The sequence below is a fragment of the Poromitra crassiceps genome (assembly GCF_964638095.1).
Source record: "Poromitra crassiceps genome assembly, contig: HAP1_SCAFFOLD_493, whole genome shotgun sequence".
Taxonomy (NCBI): Eukaryota; Metazoa; Chordata; class Actinopteri; order Beryciformes; family Melamphaidae; genus Poromitra; species Poromitra crassiceps.
The window spans coordinates 88,209-114,274 of NW_028151915.1; the positions used below are offsets into that span (position 1 = coordinate 88,209).

General features: G+C 42.3%; 1 protein-coding gene across 1 annotated transcript; it reads left to right on the plus strand.

Moving 5' to 3' along the window:
• Window positions 1-26,066, plus strand: LOC310771279 (stereocilin-like; the record flags this gene model as incomplete). The annotated part of the gene is made up of 10 exons (XM_083663928.1): window positions 1-111; window positions 1,153-1,241; window positions 2,555-2,690; window positions 3,884-4,080; window positions 5,734-5,824; window positions 6,791-6,933; window positions 10,155-10,303; window positions 10,453-10,550; window positions 10,731-10,881; window positions 25,879-26,066. The coding sequence occupies 10 exons, from the start codon at window positions 1-3 to the stop codon at window positions 25,959-25,961; spliced, it is 1,248 nt and encodes a 415-aa protein (XP_083520054.1). The 3' UTR covers window positions 25,962-26,066.

Genomic DNA, 26,066 nt, shown 5'->3' on the forward strand with positions numbered 1-26,066 from the left:
ATGAGCTGCAAGGTCTTAGAGAAGCTCATCAAGGCCAATCGCTCGTTTGCAGCCGTGAAAAGAATCCTGGTCTTCCTCAGAAGGCAGCCTGTTCTCCTCCACACCTCACTGGTAAATAACACAGCCTCGTTCTCCTCCACACCTCACTGGTAAATAACACAGCCTGTTCTCCTCCACACCTCACTGGTAAATAACACAGCTCGTTCTCCTCCACACCTCACTGGTAAATATCACAACCTGTTCTCCTCCACACCTCACTGGTAAATAACACAGCTCGTTCTCCTCCACACCTCACTGGTAAATAACACAGCTCGTTCTCCTCCACACCTCACTGGTAAATAACACAACCTGTTCTCCTCCACACCTCACTGGTAAATAACACAGCCTCGTTCTCCTCCACACCTCACTGGTAAATAACACAACCTGTTCTCCTCCACACCTCACTGGTAAATAACACAGCTCGTTCTCCTCCACACCTCACTGGTAAATATCACAACCTGTTCTCCTCCACACCTCACTGGTAAATAACACAGCTCGTTCTCCTCCACACCTCACTGGTAAATATCACAACCTGTTCTCCTCCACACCTCACTGGTAAATAACACAGCTCGTTCTCCTCCACACCTCACTGGTAAATAACACAGCTCGTTCTCCTCCACACCTCACTGGTAAATAACACAGCTCGTTCTCCTCCACACCTCACTGGTAAATAACACAGCTCGTTCTCCTCCACAGGTCCACACCTCACTGGTAAATAACACAGCCTGTTCTCCTCCACACCTCACTGGTAAATAACACAACCTGTCCTCCACACCTCACTGGTAAATAACACAACCTGTTCTCCTCCACACCTCACTGGTAAATAACACAACCTGTTCTCCTCCACACCTCACTGGTAAATAACACAACCTGTTCTCCTCCACACCTCACTGGTAAATAACACAACCTGTTCTCCTCCACACCTCACTGGTAAATAACACAGCCTGTTCTCCTCCACACCTCACTGGTAAATAACACAGCTCGTTCTCCTCCACACCTCACTGGTAAATAACACAACCTGTTCTCCTCCACACCTCACTGGTAAATAACACAACAATGATTTTGACTTCATTGACAGCATTTGTGTTTATTTGACTTTGTTCTTCTGGACAGAAAACCTGTGTGGTCAAGCAGCTGTATATGCTTCAGAGCTTCTCTCAACTGCTTGGAGAACTTGATGCTGAGATCGCCCTGGCCCTGCCGTGAGTCTGCAGCTATCATCCATTAGTCCACCTCACATATTCATGTTACACGCTTTTCAGGCACGTCATCTTGATCACACACAAAAAAACAACGAGGAAATGCTCATCTCAAATACTGATACAAACGGATTGCTTAGGTGCATCATGAAAAGAAGTAACCATCTCATTTTGAAGCGGTACAGCAGCTTCTATAGGTGGTGTGTGTGCGTCTGTCCGTATGGCTGAGATGTGAGCAGTGTGCAGATGTAGCCTAGGCCCCTACCTTCAGCTTACCTTTCCTAATTAAGGTTCAATCAATCCTAATCCTAATCAAGGAAAACGTTTAGAATACAGTAGCTGTGAAGTGGAGTGATATACACACAGTGAAGTGCTCGTGATGTTATACGAACTAGTAGGGCTGGCACGGATCAGAAAACCCACGGATCGGATCGCGTGACGGATTTTGAGCCACGGATCACGGAATTTTCGGATCAGCAAAAAAAAATATATATCAGATTTTTTCTCTCAAAATTAGATTTTCGATTAGATTTTTTTAATACTATTATAATTCTCTAACCATTTGTTGCCCTGCACAGCTCAAAAAATATTTTTTTCTCATAAGTGACACAATGTATGCTTTTACTCTGAAGGCAGAACGACCCAACTTCCTGTTTTAGGTGGCACTGCTATGCCTAACTTCGTGGCTGTTGCTTGCACCAGTCACATGACACGGGTACAGACCTACAGACCAGACCAGGTCAGTCTGGAAATATAACGTTGATGCTACGTTAAGCTACTCAGTGGCCCCACGTGTTGTTTTGTTGTTATGTGTCCTAAGGCAACATTTCACCGTCCGGTGATAATGTGTTTGTGAAACGTGTGCGCGCGTGTGTGTGTGTGTGTGTGTGTTGTGGCTCTCGTTATCTTGTGCAGCGCGCAACACGCTGATCGCATTCCTGTGCTTTTTCAGAGGTGTTGAAATAAGTTTGTGTGACTCTGTCTTTAGTAGCCACTAGCCACAGCCTTCAGACATAGTTTACAGCAGCGACAAGGGATGAGGAAGCTCAATTGTGCTTGCCATGATTATGCCTGTCTGTGTCTGGCTGCGCTGGGCGTTCTCATACACTAACATTAAACGTTAAATGAAACGAAGGGGGGGGGGGGTCCGCGGACTATTGATGTTCCGAACCGCGTTCCGAACCGTGGGGGCTGATCCGTACGGGTCACGGATTATCCGTGATCCGTGCCAGCCCTACGAACTAGTATAAACATGTCTGAACATAAGTCTATTCTTGGTTTTCATGCGGTTGTTTTTTGTGTATGTTTGCTCACAGGGTGACCAACATCAAGAAGTTCCCCGTGAACATGATGGATACTCTAAGGAAGCTGATTGTCCAGGACCCGCATCACTTCCTTTTGCTCTCTAGACTCAAACAGACGATCCTGGTGGACAAGATAGTGCAGAGGCTGGTCAGTGGAACTTACTACACTGCCTTCTGCTTTACTACACTGCTTCCTGCTTTACTACACTGCTGCCTGCTTTTATCAAGTTAAAAGCTATGGAAAGGAATGAGTGCAAATGAATGATGAAAGGTTGATCAATGTTCAGATGTTACTGGTTTGGTTTGTGGTGTTATGTGGTGGACAGTACTGGTTTGTGGAGTTATGTGGTGGACAGTACTGGTTTGTGGAGTTATGTGGTGGACAGTACTGGTTTGTGGAGTTATGTGGTGGACAGTACTGGTTTGTGGTGTTATGGGGTGGACAGTACTGGTTTGTGGAGTTATGTGGTGGACAGTACTGGTTTGTGGAGTTATGTGGTGGACAGTACTGGTTTGTGGAGTTATGTGGTGGACAGTACTGGTTTGTGGTGTTATGTGGTGGACAGTACTGGTTTGTGGAGTTATGTGGTGGACAGTACTGGTTTGTGGTGTTATGTGGTGGACAGTACTGGTTTGTGGTGTTATGTGGTGGACAGTACTGGTTTGTGGTGTTATGTGGTGGACAGTACTGGTTTGTGGTGTTATGTGGTGGACAGTACTGGTTTGTGGAGTTATGTGGTGGACAGTACTGGTTTGTGGTGTTATGTTGTGGACAGTACTGGTTTGTGGTGTTATGTGGTGGACAGTACTGGTTTGTGGAGTTATGTGGTGGACAGTACTGGTTTGTGGAGTTATGTGGTGGACAGTACTGGTTTGTGGTGTTATGTGGTGGACAGTACTGGTTTGTGGAGTTATGTGGTGGACAGTACTGGTTTGTGGAGTTATGTGGTGGACAGTACTGGTTTGTGGAGTTATGTGGTGGACAGTACTGGTTTGTGGTGTTATGTGGTGGACAGTACTGGTTTGTGGTGTTATGTGGTGGACAGTACTGGTTTGTGGTGTTATGTGGTGGACAGTACTGGTCTGTGGAGTTATGTGGTGGACAGTACTGGTCTGTAGATTGATAGGTTTTCTTTTATATCAGACACAGGTTTGTGTTCCTACCTGACATGTTTCGACGGTAATACTTCCGTCTTCTTCAGAGGTGTCACTAGATGGTGTGTGGACACTATGAACCTTTTTGGATTAGTACTGGTCTGTGGTGTTATGTGGTGGACAGTACTGGTTTGTGGTGTTATGTGGTGGACGGTACTGGTGTTGAAGCATCCCCTCTCCCCCCAGGGCATGTACACAGGCGAGTTCACAGAGGAGGAGTTCCGCTCGCTGGGCATTATGGCCACTTTTGTGGTGGACGAGGTGTTTGTGCAGCTGGACCAAAGCTTCTTTGTCTACAATCTGGACGTGCTCCGGGAGCTCTGCTACACCTCCACCAAGAGGGACCTGGTGGCTGACATGCTAGAAGAACCTGGCACCTTCGGGTAATGCACCTCTCCAAAGACAAAATTGTCTCTCCAAAATGACTTCTCAGGAACTCGCCGGATGCAAACTAGTCACCTTTAGGTAGGGCTGGGTATCGAGTTTCGATACTTACTTGGCACCGAAATGGAAACATCGATACTAAGGGGTATCGAAGCCTCCCTTGTCAATCGATACCAATTTTCGATACCAAAACAAAACAGCGTCATTGAGCCTATAAGCATGCGACATGCTTGCACGCCGCGCTCTAATACGGCTGGTGATTGGCTGTCATGTAGAGGCATGCAGGAAACGTTACGCCCACAGCCGGTGTGTTTGTTGTGACTGTGAGCCAGGCGTGCGGTGCGGATAGTATACAAGAAGTTAGCCACTCAAGCTACTCCTATCCTGGAGTACCATATGGCGAAGATGATGAAAAGCAGGAAAAGAAACAGAAACAACACGGACTGGTTTCCACAGACAAGAGAAATAATTGAGAGGTGGGTCAGCTCAGCTTACCGCAAGTTAGCGGTTATCAGATCCCTCAGTCTGACAAATCCATGCATCTGGCTGTGAGTTGTAGCATTAGATCGTTTAATTAATTGCCGCCGTAACGTTATGCGCAAGCGGGCATTGTGTATTTTTAGCAACTCGTTAACAAACGCTGATGTCATGATAGTTTGTTTCAATTCATTTATATTGATTGGCTAGTCAGTGAAGTTGAGCTGTCTCGTCAGATTTGACAAGAATGACGTTCTGTTGCAGCAGTGAGCACACTGATCTGCAACGCTAGCGTTAATGTTTAATTAATTAGCGTTAACGTTATATGCAAGCGGGCAGTTATCGCCCATGTATTTTTAGCAACTCGTTAACAAACGCTGATGTCATGATAGTTTGTTGAATATAAATGCGATTCACTTTGTGGCATATAAGGCTATATTGATAGGCTAGTCAATGCTCAACTAGTCTTCCATGCATGAAGTGGAGCCATCTCATCAGTTTGGACAAGAATAGAGTTCTGTTGCATCAGTGAGCATTAAACCCTGATTTGCAACTCTCTGCTTTGCACTGAAAACTATTCCACTGATTTATTTGTTTTAGCTACATTTCTTTCCTTTGTAGTACTCCAATATTTTTTGTAGGGACGGCAATACGTTTAGAGAACTTAAAGTTATGTTAAATACAGTAGGTTTTATTTTTTTCTGCTGTAAAACTTAAGATGGGGGGAAAACTAAAGATTTGTAAAATAATTTCAATGTGTAATGCAGTTTTATTTTTGTTAAAATGGATTTTTCTAAAAATTGGTATCGAAAAAAGTATCGTTCAGGAACCGGTATTGAAATCGAAGTATCGAAACGGTATCGATATCGAAAAATTTTGAACGATACCCAGCCCTACCTTTAGGTGATAGTCACCTTTTTCACCCCAAAATAGGACACTTAGTGAATGATTTCTGAGTGGTTTATGTCTGCCCTGGTATCTGTCACCAGAGGTCGTAGAATCTTCTCAACCCATATAGAGGAACCATGTGACCCTTCAGTAGAAGTGACAACATGTAAATCTAAATGTAGGATTTTCACACGACAATGTACAGAGAGCAAATAGTTACTATTCACACACTATGGCTGTCTGTGTCTCTGCATGATGACCACATGTTATGTTTTGTTACCTCACAGCCCAGTCAAGAATTGGGACCATGTGACACTCAGTCAGGTGGACCGCTTTCTCTTCTTCTTACCCAAAGACAAGCTGCAGCAGATTTCCCCAGTGAGTCTTTTGCACTTTTTCCCCTCCAGTCTACTCTAGCGTCATATATATATATATATATATATATATATATATATATATATATATATATAGCCTCCAGTCTACTGTAGCATCATATATATATCCTATAGGCTATATATATGACGCTAGAGTAGACTGGAGGCTATATATATATATATATATATATATATATATATATATATATATGCTTGCTTTATGCAAGCTTGCTTGCTTTATGCGGATATATATATATATATATATATATATATATATATATATATATATATAGCCTCCAGTCTACTGTAGCGTCATATATATAACGGAACCAACGCCATGCACGGACACATATCGCCAAACCCGGACAGCTTAGTTTGGGGACCTCTTTGCGGGCTATTCAAGAGGTTAATTGTCCGCTGTCGCAAGTCCCTTTTATTTGCAGATATCTGACAGTCTATGTGTAAAGTTTCATATAAAAATGTGCATGATAAAAGGTCCAAATACCTTTTGAAAGTGCCTTTGATAAGAGAAAGTAGCAGTGAGCCGCTTGGGCGACGGTACCACAGAAGAAGAATATACCATGAAGAAGAAAGGCCCTGTAAAACTAGCCCAGGCTACTTAGCTTGCAGGTTTTTGTCAAAAAAGTGGTTGGGTTTGGCGTCGGTGACCTATATATATATATATATATATATATATATATATATATATATATATATATATATATAGCGTTACAATGTACAACATCTTGATCACACACAAAAAAACAACGAGGAAATGCTCATCTCAAATACTGATACAAACGGATTGCTTAGGTGCATCATGAAAAGAAGTAACCATCTCATTTACATGGTACATTGTAACGCTATACAATACAGGGTGAAGGTACAAGTACGTTGCTAATACATCCACCTACAATCCTGTTTGAGGCTATTTTACGCTCACTCATTCTCTCCATGGCTTTCATCCTAGCTGGCTGTGCTGTTCAGCCGCTTGTTAAACGCCACCAAGCAGAAACCTTCACAGCTGGACTCCAGCACTTTTGTGGCGATGGGATACATCGTGTGTGGAGCTAAAACAACAGAGATGCGTTTTTTCAATGCTGTGGAGTTCAGGTGAGACGTGTGTGTGTGTGTTTATTAGGGGTGTCAAAAATAATCGATTATAAGATGCATCGTCGATGCGGACGTGCACGATTCTGCATCGATTCACAAATGTCAAGAATCGATTATTAATTTTTTTTTTTTTTTTTTAACACATTCACTGCCAGACGTTTTTTTTTTACTGTAGTTAGCTTCTGCCAGAGGGTTTTTTTGAGGATTCTGGCTCATCTTTCAAGACCCGAGGATTCTTTTCTGCTAAGATTTTGTGAACACACAATATCTCAAAATAACTAATAGAATGTGTGCTTTCTCTGTCTAAAAGAGTTAGTTTGTAGAGTTAGTAGTTATGTAAGCATTAGCAGTTGAATACAGCATGGTTTTAGCGTCAGAAAAAATATTCAGAGATAAACGGCTTTTTGTGAAATTCGATAGAACAGTCACTTTAACCATTCATTTTTGGCTCTCTCTCTCTCTCTCTCCCTCCCCCTCTCGCTCTCTCTCTCTCTCTCTCTCCCTCCCTCTCGCTCTCCCTCCCTCTCTCTCTCTCTCTCTCTCTCCCTCCCTCTCGCTCTCCCTCCCTCTCTCTCTCTCTCCCTCCCTCTCGGGAGGGAGACGCACTAGGTATCATCCTAGTGAGAGGGGGAGAGGGAGAGAGCGAGAGAGAGAGAGGGAGGGAGGGAGAGAGAGAGAGCGAGAGAGAGAGAGAGAGAGAGGGAGAGAGCGAGAGGGAGAGTTGCTTCAACTCCTCCCTCCGTGGGCGTTCTTCTTGGCTGCAGCGGCCGTCACAAGCTTGTCTGCTTTGCTGCTGTCCTGTGCCTGTCTGCACGGCCGCTGTTTGAGGAAGTCGGGATGGACTCGCTCGCTTCTTGGAGTTTTGGTTGAGAGAAGCTTTTGCGATTCTGGTCATATTTATGCTGCGTGTTTCAAAGTGTGTTCCACCTGTAATCTATTATGTAAATTTGCAATCCCGCATCGCCAGCAATCAGCGCGAAAACGAAAGCGTTTTCCCCCATCCATTTTCATGAGAATGGCTGGGGTGAGAATGGCGTGACAAGTTAAAAAAATGCTTGCCTTCCTCTAGTCAGGAGAGCACTGTTGCCACTTAGTGGGTCGGTGGAATGGGTTGTAAACGTTCGGTGGCTCCAATAATTATATAAGAGATGTAAAAGGGTTAGATGCACATCCCACGGTCAAAAAAAAAAAATCATTTTTTTGACGACTCAACTCGTCGTTGGCAGTGAACAGCTGGATTGTGTTTGACGACTCAACTCGTTCTTGGCAATTAACGTGTTAATAATCAAATAAAATATAATGGAAGTACATGCAGTTGTTTATTTTAATTATGGATCATAATACAATGCAATTCCAAATGCACTTTTATTTTAAAAGTAGTCACGCAGTGAGAAAAAAGAAAGTGAGAAAAAATAAATCATTGGGGAATATTGGGGAAAGAAAGTGATGCATCGAATCGAATCGAATCGTAGCCCTCTGAATCGTAATCGAATCGTGAGGCTAGTGAAGATTCACAGCCCTAGTGTTTATACGTGTATATTAGGGCTTTCACAGTCAACAAAAAAACACTAGTCGACACTATGCATCATAATCAACTAATCGTTCATCTGTGGTGAAGAATAAATACATAAATTGAACATAGATTTGTTTGAACACTCATTTTCCACATGACGCCATGTTAAATCAACAGAATTGAAGGTACTTATTCACCTTATTCTTTGCCCACACATGGACGCTTCCGCATTACGTCATTTCGTAATAGTATTTCCGTTTTAGACTTGCCAAAAACCTCGCAGGCAAGATGGCCGCCCACACTCCTCTCCTAAACTGGCAGAATTACTCCCCCATAAACTAACATATCTTGGCCAATAAGTATGTAACATACAAAATAAAACAACCCGTAATATCTTAATTTTATGTAGAATGCAGAGGACATGTAACTGTTTAGTTAAACTTGCATTCCAGGAATATTGTGCTCTAAAGATGACGTTAGTGGAGTCGAGACTGTTTTGTCCTGAAACCCACATAGGTTGCGCGAGGCGTAACCTATGTGGGATTCAAAATAACGCATCCGAGATAGAAACGTTATGAATATAGCCACGTTTATAAAAACAAACTAACGCTGGTGATCCGTATGGAAACAGTGTTACTCGAAATGGTTAAAAGTTATATCAATTTGGTCATTCAGTGGCATTTTACTGCCATATAACATAACTAACTAGCGGCTAATATTAGCCACAACTAGCGCTGAACCGGAAGAACAAATACGTTTGCGTTGAACGCGGAAGAGAGAAAAAGTGGGTGTGGTGAATAAGGTGAATAGACAGAAAGACTCGTCTATGTTGTTACTGAAGTCAAACAGTCGCTATCTCCAACTCAGACAAGCTGCTGGGGTGTAATGGCTCATTTGTAAACAGCCTCTCAGAGCCAATCAGGACTCTGCTATTTCACATATCTCCACATTGGTCCCGCCTACATTAAGTTAACCCTTTACTGGCTGTTTTTGAGACCCTTTTGATGAGAATTGATCATTTCTATTGTGTGAAAAAAATATATCTTCAGCGGTATTAATCGACTAGTCAACTATTATTTGGAAGTAGTCGATGACTACTAAAATTCAGTAGTCGTGAATACCCTAGTGTATGTGTATATATATCTATTATTATTATACTATTATATTGTATATTATTATACTATAATATTATTATCTATTTACTAGTATAATATTATTATACTAGTATTATATATAAATACTGCTGGTTTAAAAATGGGCTGTACATTCACAAAAATATCTATATATAGTGTGTATACTGTATGTGTGTGTGTGTGTGTGTATATATATATATATATATACACACACACACTATATGTACTGTATGTGTGTGTGTGTGTGTGTAGATATATGAGGACCGCTTTTATGACTGTTGAAGCATTTTCTGAAAATCTCATAAAAAAACGCATTTACACTGTATGCTTCATTTACACTGTAGCTTCATTTACACTGTAGCCTACGCTTCTGTACTGAAAATCATAAAAGTCATAAACTTTTGTTAACCACAGACCTTATTTCAAGCATTCAACCAAAATCCTCACACATAAATCCCATTGACTTTTACACATAAGAGGCGGAAGTGTTAACATCCAGGTCCGGACTCATTCCTGTGGTACTTCTGTCCCCTTTACTTACTGTGTGACCTGCTGTCTCCCCCTGGTGGCTGCAGTAAGGCTGTGCTGTGGCTGGGTCAGCTGAGGCTGTCCTGCTCACCAGACCAGTTGCTGGCTCTCGTCGACCTTCTGCAACACAGTCTTGCATTTGGACCCACAGGTAACTGGAAGACTGATATCTTCATTGAGATTGGAGTTCTGGCAGGTAAGACACATCCACTCTCCTCATGTTGAGCACCCTGATATGAACAATCCTCTCTGTGATCATCTGCTAAATGTGATTTTTCACTCAGTTATGTTGGTGGCTGTTTAGCTCTGGGAGCATTGATGCTACTTCACTTTCTCGTTGTGCAGCTGGTCTTCCAGATATGTCCATGTCAGCTTTGGTGAGGGACCAAATTGAAGGAATCACACCTCTGGCTATCTCAATGATACCACCTGAGCAGTTTACTGTAAGTCTTAAATGACTATTATTACTAGTTTACTGTACACTGACCTGACTTCCACAAAACAAGTCTATGGAGTTCTATTCAGCTTTTGTTCTGGGACCCGAAATGTCTTGTTATCTATGTTGGTGTGTTCATCTTGACAATTCGTGCCTCCCCTCATTTGGCTCATGTCACCTTCTGCAGGTGGTGTTTAACCCGAACCAGATCAGCATGTTCTCCTATGAGCAGGCTGTGGCAGTAACAGCTGAACAGGAAGCAGCCCTGTCAGGTAACCAGCGGAAAGCCCTGGGTATTGTGCTGTCACCCTGGGAGGACAGGCCTGCCGACTTCAGAGGTAAACCACTGCAACTTGGATCATTAAAAAAATTAATTAAAAAGCCCGTTGATAAATTAGAAACATGTACTTAAAGGCCCATTCCGTTGGTTCTGGCGAGAAATAAATGTGCACAAAGTGTTTATTATTGGCACTGAGTGAATGCGCCTTGACGTCACTTAAAAATGGCGACCAGGGGCGTTTCTCTCCGAACAGCCGTTCAGAAGATACATGGAAAACCGCAGTTTCGAAGTGGATAGCATCTCCCGCCACAGCTAGAGGATGTGACGTCTCGCGCGTTCACGTCGAGCTTGTCTCTTGTCTAGACGCTAACAGGAAATGGCTGAAGTAGCTTTTAACGTTACGCTCGTCGCTAGCTGCTAGCTAAAGGAAACAACAAACACAGACTCCAGAAAAAGTCCAGACTAAATAAATAAATATTTATCTAATGAAGCCCGTCTGGCCAGACAGCAGCAATGTGACCGACATCGGGGGGGAAACTAGAGTCAGGACTGTGTTTTCGGTTCATGAAGGGAACTTGCTGCTTGTAGCTACTGTAATGTGGTTTTGACCAGATAACGTTAGCTGCTTGCTAATGGATTTTCAAGATTTTTACTGTCACTCCGTAGTACAAGTATCTGACCACCTGGTCAGAAACTCTGCTAACATTACCGTCTTGTGTGAAGTAATGCAACCCTAACGTTAGTACCGTTATGCTTATGGTCATGGAACATTATTGTTTGACTGCATTTAGCTGCGGTGGTGAGTCGTTAGCTTCATGCGGGGGTCACCCCTATGTTCCCACAGCCCAATGTTCCCACAGCCCTATGTTCCCACATTTCTAAGATTTCAGCCCTATGTTCCCACAGCCCTATGTTCCCACATTTCTTAGATTTTTTTTTCTTCCAAAATAAGGTGTTGAGTTATACGTCTTTGCAGCACGTTGCATCCGGGAGTAAAATGAGACGATGGAGAGAGATGATATCTTTAGCCTTTATGGCGTAGTTTATTTAATCGCTGTTGGTCACAAGCATCTAGCTGTCTGTGCTACAGCTCCACTCTGAATAACAAGCCCGGTATTTTCTTCTTCGGGCACCGGAAGGAAGTGGCACGGAGGTATACACTACCAATGTACAATAGCGCCTCACTGTGGCGTTAACCCTTCACATAGCCAGTAAACACTGAACACTAGTACAGAACTGTGGACATATCTGTCATTGACATTTAACACCCCCACTTTTTCACAGGTTCTTGTAATCAATACAAAAATAAAATAAATAAATGAAAATACAACATTCAATGTGGACTCTCTGTCTTACACATTTCAAACCCCAAAAATAACAGGTTCAAACTTCAGTAGTTTCATTTTAGTTACAGGCTTCGTCATAATATCAGCAACCATATCATCAGTAGGGCAATAAACCAAAGTTACTCTCCCCTCGCTTACAGTGGACCTGATAAAATGGTATTTTATATCCACATGTTTATCCCTCTGTCTGCTCACAGGGTTTTTAGCAAGAGCAATTGTTCCCTGGTTGTCTTCGTGTACAATTGGCTGTGTGTACCTGTAACTGTCTATACCTTCTAGTAGCTGCTCTAGGTATAAACACTCCTGTATGGTAGAAGCCAGTGCCATATATTCTGCCTCACATGTTGAGAGAGCAACCGTAGGCTGTTTCTTAGTTTTCCATGACACTGGTGAGCTGTTCTCACTGAGATTTACACAATATCCTGTGGTACTGCGTCGGTCACTGGTATCTGATGCCCAATCAGCATCACTGTAGGCATGTATGCCTAACTTCTCGCTGTCGTTTCTTTTTTTTTTTTATATGACCAAATTTTTATTATGACATTATAGACATAAACATTCACATTGACATGTTGGCTGCTTTCATTCCCCTTCCCCATTCACCATCTCCTGTACACACCAAAACATATAAAAGAGCATACATACAATCACATATACAATGTAGATATACACCTGCATGCAAGCACGCTATACAATATGATACACTTTACACCACTCGACGTAGGCTATATCGTTTTACTAATTCGATTGCATCTATAAGAGCTTCAATTGTTTCCCTTTTTGCACCATTTACCCTTGCTATAGATGATTCTAAAACAAGAGTACTATGAAATAAAGACATCCACTGATCTACTTTAAGGACATGAGGTGGTTTCCATCTCATTACCAGAATCTTCTTTGCAGCTGTAAGGCCAGAAAAAAATATTTGCTTGGTTTTACCAGACATATTGATAGAGGAATCATCATTTAACAACATAACATTAGGTAAACAGGGTATTTTAGAGCCAATAATAACTGATAAAATCAGTGCAATCTGAACCCAAAATGATCTTACACCTGAGCATTCCCAAAACATATGGATATAGGTGCCAATTGACTTTTGTGAACATAGCAAGCAAAAAGGGGTTGTAGTTATCTGTAATTGGCAACACTTTCTAGGTGATAGATAGAATCTATGAATCATTTTATAATGTAACAATTGATTATTATAATTGCGGGATGTGGCAGAGATGTTTCTCCATACTCTTTTCCAGTCTATTATCGGTCCATAATCTTTCAAATCAATATTCCAGACTTTAACAATTCCCATATAACTTTGGGTATTGTGTTGTATCTTTTTATATACATGCGACACAAAACCCACCCCAGGTTTAGATGTTTTAAGCATTTCCACCATTGGGTGCATTTTGAGAGGCTGGTTCCATGGCACACCATAGGTGCGCATAGCCGTCCGGAGTTGTAAATAAAAAAAAAAGGATGAGCCAGGTAAATTAAAATCTCTTTTTAACTCTAGGAAGGACTTTCATCCTTCATCATTCATGACATCCGGTAAAGTATGAATCCCTTGATTCTGCCACTGTGGGAAATAGATGGGTTTCTCCCCAATATTCAAGTGGTTATTCCTGAATATTGGCGTATCGAGGTGCCAGATCGATCCCCAATCACCAAGCTTTTCTACACAATTCCATATATGAATAGAGTGAGCGACAATTGGACCAAAATGTTCAAGACAGTAGTGGTCAGATAAATCAGAAAACAGTACATCTTTAAGTAGAAGTGGTGACACTATTTGTTTTTCAATCTCTACCCACGACACCTTAGAATTATTATTGAACCAGTTCTTTAAAGGGCGAAGCATGAAAGCATAATAGTACATTTCAAAGTTTGGCACATTTAGACCTCCAGACATTCTATCATGCTGTAATATAGTTGTTCTAATTCTAGGGAACTGATCTTTCCAAATGTATTTTGAGACACAACCTTGAAGTTTGTCCCAAAATCTAACAGGTGGTGACAGTGGAAGCATACTGGCGAAAAAGTTTACTCTTGGCAGAATATTCATTTTCACTATTGAGATACGTTCAGCCAAGGATAATGTTAAATTGACCCATTTGTCCATATTCGCCTTTATAGAGTTGAGCAAGCTTCTATAGTTTTGAGTTATAATTCTCTCTAAAGATGGGTGTATATCTATTCCCAGGTATCTAAAGTTTTGTACAATCGGAATCTCTGTACGTATATCCAAATCTGTCATTGCTGCATTCAAGGGTAGTATTAGTGACTTAGTAAGATTAATTTTATAGCCGGATATTGCACTAAATTTTTTAAATAAGTCCAGGACCACTGGGAGTGTTGTAGGAACTTGGTCCATGAAACATAATACATCGTCAGCGTATAAAGAAATTTTATGATGTGAATGATTAATTATTATTGGTTTCGCTGCCTCAGATAATCTAATTTTTTGGGCTAATGGTTCGAGGGAAATTGCAAATAAATGTGCAGAGGCGGGACAACCCTGTCTTGTGCCACGTGCAATAGGGAATTGTGGGGAACACTGATTACCTGTTAGAACCATGGCTGTAGGATTATGATACAATATTTTTAGCATTTTCATAAAAGTATCACCGAATCCCATATTATTCATTGTGCACCAAAGATAAGGCCATTCAAGCCTGTCGAACGCTTTTTCAGCGTCGACTGACATCACTGCACAAGGCGACTGCTGGTTGGATGCACCATGGACAATATGGAGAAGACGGCGGATATTATCAGATGATAACCTATGTTTCACAAAACCCGTTTGATCAGAATGTACTACTGTTGGTAATACTGACTCAAGTCGACGAGATAATACCTTGGCATATAGTTTAATATCTGCATTTATGAGTGATAAGGGTCTATAACTAGAACATAAAGTGGGGTCTTTTCCTTTCTTATGTAACAATGAAATAATGGCAGTATTTACGTCTCTATGGAAACCCCCTTGAGTAATGGCAGTGTATATCATATCCAACAGCAATGGGCCAAGGTCGTCCCAAAAATACAAATAAAATTCTGGAGGGAGGCCATCCCATCCTGGAGATTTTCCTTGTTTCATAAGTTTTAAAGAGTCATATAGTTCTTGTAATGTTATAGGAGAGTCCAGAAAGATCATATCACTGGTTGTAAGTTTAGGTAGATTCAAGCCAGAAAAAAAGTTTTCCAATTCCTTTGTTGGTGCATCAAATTCAGATGTGTATAAGGTTTTATAGAAGAGCTGAAATTCACGACTAATTAGAAGTGGGTCATTGAGTAAGATACCGTCATTGCTCATTATAGTCGGAATGTCAGCTAATCGTTCATTCATCCGAATTTTACTTGCCAGCAAAAAGCTTGGACTGCTACCATCTAGGTAACTGGATTGCCTAGCTCTATGCACTAGGAATTCTCCACGTTTTTGATTTAGCACTTTTAACTCTGATTCAATATTAAATAATATCTTTTGCCTATCTGCATCATATTGATTTTGCTGTTGGATAATTAATGCTGATTGAGTAATCTCCAGATCAGTAATGGCTTTAAGTTGTGTTTTATTCAAACCAGATGAAAATGCTATTGATGTATTACGAATATATCCCTTAATTGCACTCCACAAAAAACGGATGTCTTTGACTGAATTCTTATTAATTGAAATAAATTCTTGAAAACCAGATTTAAATTGGTCACTGTACTCCTTGTTTTGCAGCAATGTCAGATTGAGTCGCCATCTACTGGCCCTTGCTGGAATATTAGGGAAAACAAGAATGCACAGATTTGCATGATGGTCAGACATGGACATATGTTGAATTTCAGATTTCTTTACAAAAAGAGACATTCTAGAGGAAATAAAAATATAATCTATTCTTGAAAAAGTTTGATGTCTAGCAGAAAAGAAAGTATATTCTCTCCTTGCATGGTGCTTAAGTCTCCAGATGTCGACCAGCGAAAAATTAAATATCAGTTTCTTTAAAGCAGAATCAGCTGAAGAAGTAAATTGGGTGCAGTGGGATCGGTCTAGAGAATGATCAAGGACAGCGTTCATGTCACCCCCTAAAATTATCTGATAGCCAGTCATATTTGTTATAATGTTTGATAGCAAGCAGAAAAATCTAGATTCATACGAGTTAGGTGCATAACAAGTAACAATTGCAATCTTCTCACCTGCAAAAGTTCCTTTCAAAAAGGCAATTCTCCCATCTTGATCATTCCCTTTATCAACAATATGGAATTTTAAGTTATTGCGCATAAGTATGATAACTCCCTTAACTTTATTATTAGCAGAAGATGAGGCAACAACTCTATAATTATTATTTTTGATCTTATTTATATCTTTTTCCATCACATGAGTTTCCTGAAGCATCACAATGTCTGCCCTTTTTCTGCCAATAATATCAAGGGAGGCAGCAATCTTGATATCTGTATTAAGGCCTCGTACGTTCCATGAGAGAGTGGTTAGATTAGCCATAGTGTAGAAACATGTGGTTCACTTTCCTTTTTTTTTTTTTTTTTTTTTTTTTTTTATATATGAAAGTATGTACATCTTAATCAGTGAAATCAAACAGTGTACCTGGAGCCCACCCTCATCCCCAATCTTATTTGCAACTATAAAATAGATAGAAAATGAAAGAAAAAGTTCCCGGTTGCAGCTCTCATCCCCCCTCCTCCCCGACCCTCCCAACAAAACCCAGAGAGAGGCAATAAATCGTATATAGTAAGTTAGAATATATTGAATAGGAAAGAAAACCTCTCTCTGACTTCCTGTACTTTGCTTCTCCTTGCAAAGCAGTACCATGAAAATAAACAAAATAACGCTCAACGGCACCCCCCTCAGGTGCTCTCCCATTTTACACATAAGGGAAGTTTATAGCTTCTGGCTTGAGTAAAATTAACCTATAACAGGGATGTAAAATAGGTTATGTGAGACCAATAGACAACCAGCCGAATGGTAGAAAGAAACAGAAAGAGGGGTGAAAAATAATAATAAATAAAATAAAGTCATTAGCTCCATCTCACAGTCAGGTATTACTCCAGGCCAGGAAGCGATAGTCGATATGAATTCAGTCTCGTATGTTCTCTGTCAAGCCAGTGTGGGTGACGTTAGGCTTTATGATGCGTTACTGTTATGCATGCAGCATGGTATGGCTAATCCGTACCTATTAAATGTTGCATCTGCAAAATTATAGCTCAGTTCTCTCCGTCACTGAGGCTTGTTATAATGACGCTCTCAAATTCTTCCCACACAATGCATCGCAGGGGCTGTGGCAGATTCCTCTATAGCGTCGGCTCTATCTCCTTTTTATAGAACTCCATTGCCTTAGCTGCGTCGGTGAAAGAGTGAGTGTTGTTCTTAAAAGTAATAAGCATCTTGGCTGGATGAACCACCCCGTACCGTAACGTAGTTTTCCTGAGTGCTTGTCGGACTTCAGTGAAGGCTGCTTGTTGCTCGCGTTGTTCCGCTGTCATGTCAGGATATATGCTTATCTTCTGCCCTTGGTAGAAGAGCCCTTGCTTCCCTCTTTCTGCAGCCAGACGCAGGATTGTCTGTCTCACCCCGAAGCTGTGGATTCTTGCAATCATGGTTCTGCTCCTCGTCTTGTCGTGGACCTCCGGGCCGATACGATGCGCGATGTTTATCAATGGTGGAGGGCTGAGGGATTCCTCACCAAAAAGCTCATGTAGGAGTTTGGTCACAAAAGCCGTTGGGTTGCCTGCCTCGATTCCATTCGGTAGTCCAATTATTCGTAGGTTAAACTTCCTACTGTGATTCTCGAGGGCATCTGTTTTCTTTTTCAGCTTTGCAACTTCTGTTACAAGAGCACCATTTTCTTTTTCCATCGCCGTAAGCCTAATTTCGGTGTCGTTTGCAGCAGCTTCAAGCGTTTCAACTTTGTTCAGGCAGCTTGACACATTTTCTTGTAGTTTATCTAATGTGTCTTTGATGGGCTTGAGATTTGAGGCGAGACCACCGGCAATTTCTTCACGAACGATTGTTCTAATCAGTTTTGCAAGCTCCGCGTTGTCCATTGTTAGTTTGGTCAGTGACCGTGTACTTGTTGCCGGCATGCAAACAAGATAATCTGCTCATCACCAACTTGTGACGCTAGAGTTATAAAGTAAAAAACAGCGACTGCAATTTCAAAAGATAGTAAATTGCGACAATATTAGTCATTTAAGGGAGAGCTGGGTGCCGCGGCGCAAGCGTGGCGTGTTCAATCCATGCCACCGGAAGGCTGTCGTTTCTTTTGAAACATAAACCTTTATCAGCAGTGCCTTTGAGATACCTTAACACATGTTTCACGGTAACCCACTGCTCCTCTGTAGGCTCGGCAAAGTACTGTGATAATCTGCTCACCACAAAGCTCAAGTCTGGTCTGGTACAAGTTGATAGGTATATCAGGCTGCCTACAGCCTCCCTGTACAGTCTGACATCATCCAACTTTACAGCATCCTCAGAATACTCAAGTTTTTGATCACAGGGTGTTTCTCTGGTTCTACAGTTTTGCATGTTAAAACGGTGTAACACCTTGTTAGTGTACCTTTCCTGTGACATTTTTACACATCCATTTGTTTGACAGAAATCAATACCCAGGAAATGTTTAAGGCTACCCAGATCTTTCATCTTAAACCTCACTGCAAGCATCTCTTTCACTTCTTTTAGAAGCTTCTCATTGCTGGCCGCAATGATCAAGTCATCGACCCATATGATTATGATCACCTTCTCGTCTTTCGACTCTTTCGCATACACACAGTGGTCGGCTGGGTTTTGTGTGAACCCGTCTCCAGTTAAACAATCATGTAAGACTCTATTCCAGTTACGCCCGGATTGTTTAAGACCATAAAGTGACTTTTCAAGCTTATAGACTATACCATCATCCTTCTCTTCGTAACCCTCTGGTGGATTAATGTAGATGTCGTAGTCTATGGGCGCGTGCAAATAAGCCGTTTTCACGTCCATCTGGTGTAGGAGTAGATTCTCCTGTGCCGCTTTTTGTAACAGCACCCGGACACTTGTTAGGTTTGCTGTGGGTGAAAATGTTTCGCCATAATCTATTCCCATCACCTGGCTGTATCCCTTAGCCACGAATCTGGCTTTGTATTTGTCTTTTCCGTCTACATCACTCTTGATGGAGTAAACCCATTTACCCCCCACTATTTTCTTGCCTATTGGCAGGGTTGTCGCGGTAAATGTGTTGTTGTCGTTTAACGCCTTGACCTCTTCATCCATTGCTTTTCCCCATTCTTTAGAGTTAGCTGACCTCATAGCTTCCCCAAAGGTCTGTGGAACACCACATACAGCCCTGTAACAGTAATCTACAGTAGTGTGAACCCCATCACTGTCACTGTCACTGTCTTCATTCACGAAGTCATTTAGGTGACTTGGTTTTCTCCTTTCTCTGGTCGGATACCTTCCGCCCTCAGGTTCACCACCTGTCACACTCTGTTGTGTTTGGTTTCGATCAGTAGACCTCATAACTGGACCTGGACTACCACTCTGTGCACCTCTACTGTGTACACTTGGCTCTTGAGCATTCTCTGTGCTCCTGTCAACCTCCTGTGTGGTGTCCCTAGTCCTAGGCTGTCTCACACTGTCACATTCGTCATTTGGATCTGTCTCATCTGTCTGTGTTTGTTTCTCTGCAGCTGCCCTGCTTACAAACTTTACCAGCCTATGTTTTAGCACTCTGTTTGTATCTGGGTGATATACCAAGTACGCCGGGCTGTTCTTATCATAGCCTATAAAACGCCCCTGGTCACACCTGGAATCCAGTTTTCCCTTTTCTTGTTTGTATGTGTAGCATACAGACCCAAATCTTTGCATTTTTGCTAGATTAGCCTTCTTGCCTGTCAGCAGCTGGTAGGGAGTCTGCCCTGTACGTTTGTTAAAACACCTGTTACGTACCATCGCTGCTGTTTGTATTGCATAGTGCCATAGTGGTTTTGGTAACTCACTCTCCACTAACATGCACCGCCCCATCTCAAATAGAGTGCGCCAACCCCGCTCCGCAGTCCCGTTCTGGTGAGGTGAATACGGAGCTGACGTCTCGTGTCTGATTTTATTTTTCCTCATCAGTGTTTGAAAATCATTGCATGTGTACTCAGTCCCGTTGTCGGACCTGAGACATTTAACTTTCCCCCAAGGAGATACATCTGCTAGGAACTTTTCCGTAGCTAACACTGTGTCACTTTTCTTTTTCAGAAAATATGTAAACACTGCGCTCGAGTAATCGTCAGTGAATGACTGCACATATTTGTAACCTTCAATCGACTCTGTGGGTACAGGACCTGCAAGGTCTGTGTGTACCAACTGTAAGGGAGCCTCTGCTCTGGTATCGGGCTCTCTATTTCTTGTTTGGGCAAATTTCCCCTGAATACACACCTTACATTCTTGTTCAGGCCTACATGCTTTACCTTTAATTTGCATGCCATCCACCACATTCTGCAGCTTTAGGACGTCATCATAATTGCAGTGGCCTAATATTTCGTGCCATGTCTGAATGTCGTGGCATGCATTACACTGGTCAATAGACTCACCCTCAGTGTGCAAATAATACAACTTGCCATACACATGTATTTCAAACCTGGTGCCGTTTTTGGTTATCAGTGCATCCTTGTCTTCTTTGAAAACGACCGTTGCCCCGCTTGCAGTGGCCGCCTTCACTGAGAAGATGTTCTGGGGGTACGATGGTATGAACAGAGCGTCTCTCAGCGTCGCTTTGTGTCGTTGTCCTCTGTCGTCGATCAGGCAAACCTCCGCAGTCCCCCTCTTCTGCGCGACCCCACTGCAACGGGTGCCGTCTGCCAGCTCGACGCTGTGCTTTTCCGGTCTGAACGCGTTGTCAAAGTTTTTAAACTTGGTCACGTCGGTAATGATGTGAGAGGTGGCGCCCGTATCCACCATCAGTCCTCTCCTGGATGCCTCCAGCTGGCTGCTGCTGGGTACGGTTCTCTCCGTCCCTCATCCTGAACGCGAAGTCCTCGTCACCGTCTTCTTCCGAGGCTTTACATATTTTCTCTCATCTCCGTCGAATGCCAGTCGAGGCAACCTGCTTGTCCCTCGTCTATCCATGCTAGCCTGCGGCTCTTGTTACGCAGCTAGCTCGTTAGCACGCTCGTTTACCTTGCGTCTTTACACGTGGAAGTCGGCAAACTTTTCTCCCGAACGACTCCTGGGCCCATAACCTGTTGAGTTATACGTCTTTGCAGCACGTTGCATCCGGGAGTAAAATGAGACGATGGAGAGAGATGATATCTTTAGCCTTTATGGCGTAGTTTATTTAATCGCTGTTGGTCACAAGCATCTAGCTGTCTGTGCTACAGCTCCACTCTGAATAACAAGCCCGGTATTTTCTTCTTCGGGCACCGGAAGGAAGTGGCACGGAGGTATACACTACCAATGTACAATAGCGCCTCACTGTGGCGTTAACCCTTCACATAGCCAGTAAACACTGAACACTAGTACAGAACTGTGGACATATCTGTCATTGACATTTAACATAAGGCCCTGTGTTCCCACATTTCCCAACAATAGTCTTGTTGCACAACCACACCAGTCTCAAAGTTTTGTGTGCCTTTGATCATGCAAGAATACACATGATCATGAAAAAATACACAATATGACTAGCACTAGTTAGCAATTCATCCATATCAGATTTGGCCCCAGCCCCCTAAACTACAAGAAGTGGTTTGCACTAGTTCTCATAATGTTCCCACGTTTACTAAGATTTACTTACTCTTTGTCTGTGTGCATTTTAATTTTTAATTTAATTTTATTGTATTAATGAAGAATCAAAAAGGCATTCACAATCCAACTTACACAATGCATCACTACGAATGACTGAGTAAGGTCAAAGAGACAAAAAACCACAAAAAATAACAAAACACAATGTGATCTAAACGTTTCGATGCAGAATGTTCCAATTTGCACCAAATTTGGTGAAGGCGTGTTGCGTGGAACACTTTTGTGTTGATCACGATCCGTCCATAGTTGTTTCTATTGCGACAGTTTGAAAAACCAAATGCACAATTTCGTAAATACTACAGCACGGATTTTCACGATATTTGGTGGAGAGGTGTAGTTCCGACGACCCCCTTATATTTTGATCGTAATTCGCGGCCATGGTGCTGAGTGGTCCACAGTGTTTGCTCAGATGGCTGCTATTCATGGAAGCTTGATCCCTGGAAACCGTGGAGGAAAGGTTTTAGTTGTTCAGAATTTCTGTTTCCACCGTCATGAAACGAGAGGAGAAAAGATCCATTGGCGTTGCTGGCGCCAGAAATATAAATCTTGAAATAGTCTTCAAAGGACAGCACTTGCAGATTGCCTGTTCCTGGCACAAAAATGTTGAGTGAACTGCATAAATAGTGCAATAAAGGTTGAGTTAACTGCATAAATAGTGCAATATTTTTATTTATTTAAATAAATAAAAAATTAATCTTATTTTGATTGTTTGCTAGTAGCCCTGGCTTGTGGACATGTGCTGTTCTCTGGCATAATTTTGACACGTCCTTTGCTAAACTTAGCTCCTTAAGGCCAAAATACACCGAACATGTATGTCGCGCAAAAAAACGCGCCGCGCCTTTTAGATTCAATTATATTTAATGTAAAGTCTCACACCGGCCGTGGCTTGTCAGCATGCAACGCGCAGCACACGCGCTGCTCTATTTTACGCCACTGTTCTATTTTCAACGCGTTGCTGCTCTATAAAATAGTCAAGAAAGGGCTGTGGGAACATAGGGCTGTGGGAACATAGGCACGCTCCCCTTGATGCTAACTAATAGATTTAGCTATATTTATAGAAATTACCACCAGCCCCACTAATAACGTTACTGTCTTGTGTTGATAATGAATGAATCTAACAGTCGGAAATATGCCTAACGTTAGCCTACTGTCTGTTATGCTTACGGTACATTGTTTGACGGTACCGTACACACAGGGGGAGCAGGCTATTTCCTGGCTTGTGCAAACATGAGTATCCACTTCCCGCAGCCAGCAGGCTCTGACTGCAGTGGGACTGCACATACTAGTAGCATTAGCTTGATTTATAGAAATTACCACCAGCCCCACTAATAACGTTACCGTCTTGTGTGGATAATGAATTTAACAGTCCTAAATATGCCTAACGTTACTGTTATGCTTATGAAACATTGTTTGATTGTTCAGTTTGGTCAACTCCAGGCATTACCATACATACAGGGGGAGCAGGCTATTTCCTGGCTTTTGCTAACATGAGTATCGACTTGCCCGCAGTCAACGCAAGCCAAAACACGACCAAACATGCCACAATAACGTCCCCTAATTCATCCAGAATCCTTCCTGGGCATCTCGAGGCTGATCTGACCGATAAATTGTCCAGGTTGCCGTTTTCAAGTGACTTTTATGAGTTAACGTTACAAAGCAACGAACAGCTCTGCTGTTGCCAGGCAACTGCTTGTGCGCGTGCGAGTATGGTGCCCGCGCGTCAGCTCGTTCACACGCTGCCTGCAGTTACACTAACGGCCACCGGCGTCAGTAATAGTGAGTTTTGACGGATTGGGCCTTTAAGTTCACAAAAATCACATCATTTGTATGATCTTGGGACAATCCACCAAAATGGGTAAACATGAACAAACCTCTCTCAAAGCTCAAAACATTCACTTAAATCGCATGATTTGACAGTGGCTTTTCTTTATTTGTAAGACGTTTATTTAAACTCTGTTAGGGAAATGTTCTTTGATTTTTCGAGCGCCTTCATTACATTACATTACATTACATTACGTCATTTGGCAGACGCTTTTATCCAAAGCGACTTACAATAACACATTTTTTGTCAGCAATAGAGCAATCAACTATGGAGCACAGTCTATGACAACTACAACTTCTGAAGGAACAGTGGTACAAGTTTAGGTTAGTGGTACAAGGTTGGTTAGTTTTTTTTTTTTTTTTTTTTTAAGAAAGAGAGAGAACGAAGTTAGATCAAGAAGGGCCCAGATGGAGCCTGAACAACACTATCCAGCCACACATTCTAGCAAATAAACTGATTCAATATAAATTGCATAATTCAACCATCGCCTGGTGCATGAGATATCTTGTGCCTCGACCTCAGTTTGTTAGGCTGGACGACACTGTATCAGATATCATCTGGACAAAAACTGGAGCCCCTCAAGGAACAGTTTTAGCTCCTTTTTTCTTTATTCTTTATACTGCGGACTGCAGACATAGTGAGGCCATGTGTCATATGCAGAAATTCTCTGATGACACTGCTCTTATTGGTCTCATCAACAAAGGTGACGATCGGGCCTATAAAAAGGAGATTGATTTATTTGTTTCCTGGTGCGATGACAATTTTTTACTGCTCAATGTTGAAAAGACCAAAGAGCTAGTTATTGATTTTGGGAGGAAGAAGGCAGAAGTCTCCCCTGTCATTATTAAAGGGCTGGAGGTAGAAATAGTCCAGTCTTATAAGTATCTCGGTGTCCACCTGGACAGTAAGCTGGACTGGAAGAAGAACACAGATTCTGTGTTCAAGAAGGCCCAGTCTGGACTTTTCCACTTGAGGAAGCTTAGATCATTTGACATCAGCAGGTCACTTCTTCATGTGTTCTACCAAGGTATCCTAGCTAGTGTCCTTTTCTATGCTGTGCTCTGCTGGGGGGGCAGCCTCACTGTCATGGACAAAAATAGGATAAACAAAATGATTAAAAAGGCAGGCTCAGTGATTGGCCTTCCCCCTGATTCTTTGGAGATGATTATAGCCAAGAGAACAAGGAGAAAATTGAATTCTATTCTTTCTTATGAAGGTCATCCTTTGTTTAATGTATTTAATGCCCTGCGCAGTTCGTTTAGTAATAGGCTTTTGATGCCTCGGTGCTCTACTGAGCGATTTAGAAGATCTTTTGTTCCTGCTTCTGTAAAATTCTTTAATGAACACTGCTAGCCTTGCTTTGTGAGGCTCTCTCTCTCTCCACTGTATTATTGTTATTGTGCTGTATGTTACTGTTTCTTGTTTGTATCTGTTCTCGCTCTGGTGGCAAACCATGTTTCCCCTCGGGGATTAAGAATAAACACCATACCATACCAAAAGAGGCCTGAAACACAACATGTAGCTAACAGCTCTGAACACATGTAGCTAACAGCTCTGAAACACAACATGTAGCTAACAAACATGTAGCTAACAGCTCTGAAACACAACATGTAGCTAACAGCTCTGAAACACAACATGTAGCTAACAGCTCTGAAACACAACATGTAGCTAACAGCTCTGAAACACAACATGTAGCTAACAGCTCTGAAACACAACATGTACCTAACAGCTCTGAAACACAACATGTAGCTAACAGCTCTGAAACACAACATGTAGCTAACAGCTCTGAAACACAACATGTAGCTAACAGCTCTGAAACACAACATGTACCCAGAATTGCTGGAATCAGGTGTTGCCACATTTACAAAGCAGCTCCTCCCATTCAGTCTTAATGGAGCAACAGAAACTAAGTGTGACGGCATCATCTAAACTGGAACTCTGTTTACTTTGCCTTTTGTTTGTGACACGCCCAAATACAGTGTGACCAATGGGCATTCTATTTTCCAGTTCTATTGGTTTGACCCCTGTGTGTGTGTGTGTGTGTGTGTGTGTGTGTGTGTGTGTGTGTGTGTGTGTGTGTGTGTGTGTGTGTGTGTGTGTGTGTGTGTGTGTGTGTGTGTGTGTGTGTAGGGAGAGACTCATCGGGGCTGGCACTGAGCCCCAGTCCTCTGTGTCTCATGCTGATGCTGCTGCCCTGCCCCACCATGCCCTGATCTGCCCCCATCCACCCTGGCTCATGACCTCACTCACCCCTGGCAGATGACCTCGCTCACCCCTAGCTCATGACCTCACTCACCCCTGGCAGACGACCTCGCTCA